This window comes from Callithrix jacchus, chromosome 1 (assembly GCF_049354715.1).
Source record: "Callithrix jacchus isolate 240 chromosome 1, calJac240_pri, whole genome shotgun sequence".
NCBI classification, from domain to species: Eukaryota; Metazoa; Chordata; class Mammalia; order Primates; family Cebidae; genus Callithrix; species Callithrix jacchus.
The window spans coordinates 3566695-3575673 of NC_133502.1; the positions used below are offsets into that span (position 1 = coordinate 3566695).

Consider the following 8979-nt stretch of genomic DNA (forward strand, 5'->3'; position numbering starts at 1 on the left):
AAAAAAGAGAAAAGAAAAGTAGCGCCCTTTTTTGCAGCTAAGAGGAACCACTCCCTCTTGCAGGATCCTTTACAGTATGTACAGGAGACAGCAGCCTTCTAAACGACAGAGGAAGGCGGGCGATCAGCACAGGGCTGAAATCATCTGACCCTGGCCACCAGCAAGCCTGGCACTGTCGGGGTGATTTCCACTCCTCCCTTTCCCGGTCCGAGAATCGCACAGTCCCACGCTCGTTTTACGCACATGGTCCAAGACTTCCTCTGTCTCCTTCGCTTGTGACATCCAAGGGGGCTCCGGTTGCGCCGCCCCGGCCCGGGGACGCCTTCGCCCTCGGCTGCCACCTATCGGCCAGCGAGCGCCCGCTTCGCCCCGGGCCCATCATGTCTGCTGCAGCTTGGCTCGCACCAGCCGCGCGACAATAAACAAGTGCACCGGACCGGGCCCTGCACCTGCTCCGGAGCGGCCGTCTCGGAGACCCGGCGTTGCTCACCACGTTGCCACCTCTTCGGCGCCCGGGGGAGGAAGACGCGACTTTCTCGGAGTTTTTTTTTTTAGAGCCACCGCGCTGCCAGGACACGCCACAGGCAGAGAACGACGCTGCTCCTGTCCCCCCCCAACCCCCCGCAGAAACCCCAAAGGATGTCGGTGATGGAGAATTCCAAATAATGACGGTCGGGCGCCGCATCTGGGGAAGGGATACAGGAAAAAAAGAAAAAAAACCCTGCAAACACCGTGAAGGATGAAACTGCCAAAAGGATGCGGGAGCCTCTCAAATACTGATTAGGGGCCGCGGCGGGATCCCAGCGCGGTGGTCGCCGCTGCGCGGGGGGCGGAGGACAGCGCAGGAGCTGAAGCCGCCGCCGGAGCAGCCGAGGGGCCGGTGCCACCTTCGCTCGCCCCCTCACTACCATGTACAGTGTGCGCTGCAAGAAGAAGGCGGGAGATGCGTGCACAGCCCCGCGACCCGCTCCCTCCGGCTCGTCCCCGGGCGTGCGGCACTGACCAGGGGGGAATGTGGTGAACACGGCGCGGAGGAGAGCCGAGGGGGGAGGGGAGGGCCGGCCGGCGCCAACCCGGGCCCGAGGGTGCGAGGAGCCAGAGGAGGAGGCTGGAGGGGGCGGCAGCCGCAGCTGGGTCGGAGAAAGTTGCCCCCCACGCAGATGGGAACTGTGAGTACCCCCCGGGGGAAGGGAGCAGCTAAGGCTGCCGGGGACCCCGCGATGGCGCGGGAGCGAGGATGGGAGCGAGTGTGTGAGTGAGCGGGTGCGAGCGCTCGGCCGGGCTGACCGTCACGTTGGAGGGGCCGGCGGTGCCAGGCAGTCTTCTCCGCGTCCCCCTCCTCCTGCTCCGTGCCTCCCTCCCAGCAGCTCCCCCTGCCCGCCCCGCCCGGCTCCGGCTCCCGGCCCCTACCGCGAGGCGCCTCTCCTGCCGGTCCTCCGCCGCCCCCTCCCGCCGCCTTCCCATCCCGCCGCTCCAGATCGCCCCCCGTTCTCCCCCTCTCAACCCTGCTGCCTGCTCCGACTACCGCGGAGGGCGCCGGGGAGAGCCGTTTGGGGAGCCCCGGAACCGGCCGTAGCCACCGCGGCGGCGGCCCCGGGCTGGCGGCGTCCGGGCGCCTCTTTTCTCCAGCCCCTGGGACCGCGCTGCTCGCAGCCTCCCCGCCCTGCTTGGGCTTGGAAAACCCAGTGCATACCCCGAAGAGGGTTTTTTGTATGTGTGTGTGTTTTTAAAAGGTGGCTAGGATGAGTGGGCCTTGGAGATGTGAGACGGGGTAAGTCCACCATTTACTTTGCAAAAGAGGTTCGCGTGCGTGCGTGTGTGTGTGTGTGTGTGTGTGCGTGTGCAGCGGGGTGGCTTTCTCTCCCTCTCCCCCCTCCCCTTCCTCCGTTTTCCCTTCCTTCTCTTTGGGGCGTGGTGGGGGAGGGGGAGCCTCGCGTCGTGGAACTCCGGGTGCTTCTGCCTGGGCGGCCGCTTGAGCAGCTGTGTCCGAGCCTCGGGTCGGCCTGGGTGCTGGGCTCTAATCTGAGCCGAACCGTGCCGCTTCATGCAGGGATGTACGGGGCGGTGATCCAGTACCTAAATTCTTTGAGAGAAAACAAATAGTCCCCCCGCCCCCGCCCTCAAAAAAAAAAAAAAAAAAATCCGAGAATCTGAGAATGTTCAGCGCATCCGCGAATTTGCATCGGAGGTGCGTTTCCCTGTCAGAATGTCAGCCTTTCCAGGCTCATTCAACTTTATTTTCTCCAATTGTTGGTCTACTTTGCTAGCAAGGAGGAGGGGAAAGGGAATGGGTTGAGAGGAAGCTCTTCGATTCTTGCTAACTAGAACTGAATTAAAGTTGTAAACGCTGGAGTTTAATACTGGCTGAACAGAATTTGCAATGGGCTTTCAGATGGGGTAGGAGGTGAATGGGGGCGGGGAAGCACAGGGAGGGAGGGGGAGGGGACCCAACCTCGCTGAATGGATGTGCGGATTTGATCCAGCGGAGAACTGAAATTTCAAGGTAAACGTTTTGCTTTCACTGGGGATGTTTTTGCGGCTTTTAAGCCGGGAGACGTTTACCGTTGAGTTGGGAGGTCGGGGATACTTGCGAGGTTTATGCACTGTGGTTCCGATTCGTTTCGACACGTCTGGGAGGCCACACGTGAATGATTCGCAGGCACACTGGCACATGTGCGTGTGAATTCAGGGGCGTTTAATAACGCGGGCTGGAGTCGACTTGGGGATCAGGAGCAAGGTCTCCAGGCTTGAACTGCTGTCTCGGAAACATCTTGGCTTTAGTTTGGGGCGGTAATTTGATAATTACACCCCGGTAGTGAGGCAAAGGCAAGGTTGACCAGAGAAAAGGTATAGGTCCCTAGAGCCCAGCATTTCTATCAAATATCCCCCACCCCGTTAACCAGCACAGTGCGCGGGCGCGCGCGAGCAGACACACACACACACACACACTCTCTCTCTCTCTCTCTCTCTCTCTCTCTCTCTCTCTCTCTCTCTCTCTCTCTCATTCCATTTATGTCCTTCCTTTAAGAGTGTTGCTGTTGATCAGAAGTAGGAAGTGGAAGGAAGCCTTCAAGGGGACAAAAAGCAAGCAAGGAAAAAAAGGGGGGAGGAGGTCATACTGATTCCTAGTTGAGATGAAATTCGGATATTAAAGAACTGACCCAAGTCACTTACAGTTCTCCCTCCCATCTTTCTATTTTGCCTCCTAATCAGCCCAGGCGTCCTTTCCCTGAGATCAGAAAAAGGAGGAAGGGGAGCCTTAACAATTAAATGTAATATGCAAGTCCAAAGATGGGGATGCTGTCGAGGTGGTAGTTCCGTGCAAACCTTGCTATTACCGTGGCAAATAGACGCGGAGTCCAAGGTAAGGGAGGCTTTGGCGCTGATCCTTGGTTTACTTTTAGCTGATTCCCGGTAAGCGGTAGGAACGTCCTTTTTAAACTCTAGGCATCCGGAGGTATTCCGAGATTGCGGATGCCTTCGCTGAGTTCTTTGTAATCCATCGTGCAGAACTATTTCAGTGGCTTAAAGATGAGGTTTGGTAGCGTCGCTGACATGATCAATGAGAAGTGGTCGCAGGGCGCTCTCAGGCAAGCGCTGCTAAGTGACACTGTGCATGCAATTAGGACGCTGATGTGCTTAATAGCGTGGTAGTGAAGTCCACCATCAAAGCAAATGCGCTCTCCTTTTTCTCCTCACTCAAAGCTCCGGAAGACAATTGGTGATTTAAGGGCTTCGTCTGGCTCCTTTGATCCATTATTTTACACCCTTTTTGCCTCTGAAAAGTAGTCTTTAGGTTCCCACCGTGGCATTTCTAGAGATGGTTTAAAATACCCCAAGTATCTTGGCTCCTTGCTTTTCTGTGAAATGAGAGACCTTCATGGTGAACTGTTAACTGAAGAGGTTCTGAAAGAAAGTGGGGGCTGGGTATAGGTGAGGTGGGAACCTTGTAATATGGTGCTTCTTTTTTCTTAAATTAGAACCCTGAAACTGAACTGACAGCCATTTTATGTATATTTATGGATTGGTTTTGAAAAGGTGGGGGGAGTAGAGAACACTTAAAAGGGACTTTATCTAACCTGCCCTTGTCTTGTAAAGAGCAGCATATTTGTGCTGTGCTCATTAAAAAAAAAAAAAAATGAAATCAACCTTTAAATCAAAATGTAAAATAAATTTTAATAAAATCTGGAGAATGTCAATGTTTCACGGGGGGGGGCGTGTCATTTATATATCTTCCTTTTGGGTTTTAGAGTAATGAGATTTAAAAAAGGGACTTTCTGACTGAGCCCTTAAATTTTTGTCATATTCTGTTGTTTCCTTGTTTCCTCTCTCCCTTACAGGAGGTAAAATGCACACTTGCTGCCCCCCAGTAACTTTGGAACAGGACCTTCACAGAAAAATGCATAGCTGGATGCTGCAGACTCTAGCGTTTGCTGTAACATCTCTCGTCCTTTCATGTGCAGAAACCATCGATTATTATGGGGAAATCTGTGACAATGCATGTCCTTGTGAGGAAAAGGATGGCATTCTAACTGTGAGCTGTGAAAATCGGGGGATCATCAGTCTCTCTGAAATTAGCCCTCCCCGTTTCCCAATCTACCACCTTTTGTTGTCGGGAAACCTTTTGAACCGTCTCTATCCCAATGAGTTTGTCAATTACACTGGGGCTTCGATTTTGCATCTGGGTAGCAATGTTATCCAGGACATTGAGACCGGGGCTTTCCACGGGCTGCGGGGTTTGAGGAGATTGCATCTGAACAATAATAAACTGGAACTTCTGCGAGATGATACCTTCCTTGGCTTGGAGAACCTGGAGTACCTACAGGTCGATTATAATTACATCAGCGTCATTGAACCCGATGCTTTTGGGAAACTGCATTTGTTGCAGGTGCTTATCCTCAATGACAATCTTTTGTCCAGTTTACCCAACAATCTTTTCCGTTTTGTGCCCTTAACGCACTTGGACCTCCGTGGGAACCGGCTGAAACTTCTGCCCTACGTGGGGCTGTTGCAGCACATGGATAAAGTTGTGGAGCTACAGCTGGAGGAAAACCCTTGGAATTGTTCTTGTGAGCTGATCTCTCTGAAGGATTGGTTGGACAGCATCTCCTACTCAGCCCTGGTGGGGGATGTGGTTTGTGAGACCCCCTTCCGCTTACACGGCAGGGACTTGGATGAGGTATCCAAGCAGGAACTTTGTCCAAGAAAACTTATTTCTGACTATGAGATGAGGCCGCAGACGCCCTTGAGTACCACGGGGTATTTACACACCACCCCGGCCTCAGTGAATTCTGTGGCCACTTCTTCCTCTGCTGTTTACAAACCCCCTCTGAAGCCCCCTAAGGGGACCCGCCAACCCAATAAGCCCAGGGTGCGCCCCACCTCTCGGCAGCCCTCCAAGGACTTGGGCTACAGCAACTATGGCCCCAGCATCGCCTACCAGACCAAATCCCCGGTGCCTTTGGAGTGTCCCACCGCGTGCACTTGCAACCTGCAGATCTCTGATCTGGGCCTCAACGTAAACTGCCAGGAGCGAAAGATCGAGAGCATCGCTGAACTGCAGCCCAAACCCTACAATCCCAAGAAAATGTATCTGACAGAGAACTACATCGCTGTTGTGCGCAGGACAGACTTCGTGGAGGCCACCGGGCTGGACCTCCTGCACCTGGGGAACAACCGCATCTCAATGATCCAGGACCGCGCTTTCGGGGATCTCACCAACCTGAGGCGCCTCTACCTGAATGGCAACAGGATTGAGAGGCTGAGCCCGGAGTTATTCTATGGCCTGCAGAGCCTGCAGTATCTCTTCCTCCAGTACAATCTCATCCGCGAGATTCAGTCTGGAACTTTTGACCCGGTCCCAAACCTCCAGCTGCTATTCTTGAATAACAACCTCCTGCAGGCCATGCCCTCAGGCGTCTTCTCTGGCCTGACCCTCCTCAGGCTAAACCTGAGGAGTAACCACTTCACCTCCTTGCCAGTGAGTGGAATTTTCGACCAGCTGAAGTCACTCATCCAAATCGACCTGCATGACAATCCTTGGGATTGTACCTGCGACATTGTGGGCATGAAGCTGTGGGTGGAACAGCTCAAAGTGGGCGTCCTAGTGGACGAGGTGATCTGTAAGGCGCCCAAGAAATTCGCTGAGACCGACATGCGCTCCATTAAGTCGGAGCTGCTATGCCCAGACTATTCAGATGTAGTGGTGTCCACGCCCACACCCTCCTCCATCCAGGTCCCCGCGAGGACCAACGCCGTGACTCCCGCGGTCCGGTTGAACAGCACTGGGGCCCCCGCGGGCTTGGGCGCAGGCGGAGGGGCGTCGTCAGTGCCCTTGTCTGTGTTAATCCTCAGTCTCCTGCTAGTTTTCATCATGTCCGTCTTCGTGGCCGCCGGGCTCTTCGTGCTGGTCATGAAGCGCAGGAAGAAGAACCAGAGCGACCACACCAGCACCAACAACTCCGACGTGAGCTCCTTCAACATGCAGTACAGCGTGTATGGCGGCGGCGGCGGCGCAGGCGGCCACCCACACGCGCACGTGCACCACCGCGGTCCCGTGCTGCCCAAGGTGAAGACACCCGCGGGCCACGTGTACGAATACATCCCCCACCCACTGGGCCACATGTGCAAAAACCCCATCTACCGCTCCCGAGAGGGCAACTCCGTGGAGGATTACAAAGACCTGCAGGAGCTCAAGGTCACCTACAGCAGCAACCACCACCTGCAGCAGCCGCCGCCGCCGCCGCCACCGCAGCAGCCGCAGCAACAGCCCCCGCCGCAGCTGCAGCTGCAGCCCGGGGAGGAGGACAGGCGGGAAAGCCACCACTTGCGGAGCCCCGCCTATAGCGTCAGCACCATCGAGCCCCGGGAGGACCTGCTGTCACCGGTGCAGGACGCCGACCGCTTTTACAGGGGCATTTTAGAACCAGACAAACACTGCTCCACCACCCCCGCCGGCAATAGCCTCCCGGAATATCCCAAATTCCCGTGCAGCCCCGCTGCTTACACTTTCTCCCCCAACTATGACCTGAGACGCCCCCATCAGTATTTGCACCCGGGGGCAGGGGACAGCAGGCTGCGGGAACCGGTGCTCTACAGCCCCCCGAGTGCTGTCTTTGTAGAACCCAACCGGAACGAATATCTGGAGTTAAAAGCAAAACTAAACGTTGAGCCGGACTACCTCGAAGTGCTGGAAAAACAGACCACATTTAGCCAGTTCTAAAAGCAAAGAAACTCCCTGGGAGCTTTTGCATTTAAAACAAGCAAGCAGACACACATAGTGAACACATTGGATTAATTGTGTTGTTTCAACGTTTAGGGTGAAGTGCCTTGGCACGGGATTTCTCAGCCTCGGTGGAAAATATGAAAAGCGTGTGCAGATTCCTTTAAAATTTACACGTGGGAAACATTTGTGTAAACTGGGCACATCACTTTTCTTGCGTGTGGGGCAAATGTGGAGAAGGGCTTTATGGAGGGCGATTTGCTGCGCGGGTGACTTGTGAAAGGTCGCAGTCATTTTTATAGTGGTTGGAAGTGCTAAGAATGGGGGATGATGGCTGCGCATAGATTCTACTCTTCCTTTTTTGCTCCCGCCCCACCCCGCCCCCGCCCCACCTCCCTTTCTCCCCTTTTAAGCCACGGGTGGGTCTAACTGGCTTTTGTGGAGAAATTAGCACACCCCAACTTTAATAGGAAGTTTGTTCTCTTCCCCCCTCCTTCTCTCCTTCCCTCCCCTCCCTTCTCATTTCTTTTCTTTGTTTTTAAAGGATGTGTTTGTATGCATTCTGGACATTTGAATTAAAAAACAAAAGTATTGTGATCTTGAAAAGGATCACCATAGATGTGGACAAATCATTAAAATTACAGAGCTATATGATCCATAATTGATTAGTCAAAATAACTTATTGATGAAATATACAAATATTTTATTGTAGCACCTATTTTTATATGCACATTTAGCATTCCTCTTTCCTTCACTATTTAGCCTATGATTTTGCAGAGGTGTCGCACTGTATTAGGAGCTGCATTTCCAAAACTGATGTGGCATCAGGAAGGCATTTTCAATCATTAAAAATGTGGAGAGTTTAATAGCAAAATCTGTAAAAGCCAATGCAACCCACCCAGTTGAATCTGTATTTTTTTTTTAAGAAAAATGAGCTGATTGTATCCCAATCTATATAAAAAAAAAAGGGCAATTAATCGGGCCATTCCAGTGAGAATTGTGTGCAAGTTTTTGGTTTTATTTGAAAAGATTCGAAAGTATTATTAGTGAACCAAAATGACATGATTTGACTACTATTGTAGCCGATTTTTGATTGTTTAACCAAACCCAATTGCATTTGTACAGATCCACATGTACTGGCACCTCAGAAGACCAAATTATGGACTGTACAAGTCTCTATATAATGTCTTTATCCCTGTGGGCAGCAAGCAATGATGATGATGACAAACAGGATCTCTGTAAGATGGGGCTACTGTTGTTACAGTCTCATATGTATCCCAGCACATGTAATTTTTTAAATAGTTTCTGAATAAACACTTGATAACTACGTCAAATATGAGGGATGGAAGTAATGATTACTTAAGGTGCAAAAGACTTACCTATGTGTAAGTTAAGCCTTTGTTGGTTCAGGGAAGTATGATTTTCTAAATGTGTCACTTAATGTGTTTATTAATGATATTTCAATTATACACATTTTTTCCTGATTGAAGTATTCATCTACTACATGGAGTGTGGTAAGTAGTATATTGCATATTCACTTTTTTCTCAATATAATGTATTTGTCATATCAGTATTATTTATTCAGTCTGTGGCTTTCCATAGTTTTTCTGTTTTTAACTTGTGTAAAACTACCTTCAACAATTATGATGGATTACTTATCTAAAGTTGATCAGTAGTCTAAATGCTCAAAATGTTGGTGGATATGAGTTTATCGTCTTTGAATAAGGTTTTATAGTGATTCTAAACTACAATTTAAG

At 51.8% G+C, this 8979-nt stretch overlaps 1 protein-coding gene across 5 annotated transcripts; it reads left to right on the plus strand.

The window, feature by feature from the left end:
* Positions 1 to 353: 353 nt before the first annotated feature.
* Positions 354 to 8556, plus strand: SLITRK5 (SLIT and NTRK like family member 5). Of its 5 annotated transcripts, none has more exons than XM_035292451.3 (3): positions 1711 to 1771; positions 3214 to 3364; positions 4341 to 8556. In XM_035292451.3, the coding sequence occupies exon 3, from the start codon at positions 4349 to 4351 to the stop codon at positions 7220 to 7222; it is 2874 nt and encodes a 957-aa protein (XP_035148342.3). In that variant the 5' UTR covers positions 1711 to 1771; positions 3214 to 3364; positions 4341 to 4348; the 3' UTR covers positions 7223 to 8556. The 5 variants fall into 5 exon arrangements, with proteins under 5 accessions (XP_017825417.4, XP_035148342.3, XP_035148348.3 ...); XM_054241421.2 differs by lacking the exon at positions 1711 to 1771 and adding an exon at positions 2433 to 2503; XM_017969928.5 differs by lacking the exons at positions 1711 to 1771; positions 3214 to 3364 and adding an exon at positions 354 to 1169.
* The last annotated feature ends 423 nt before the right edge of the window (positions 8557 to 8979 follow it).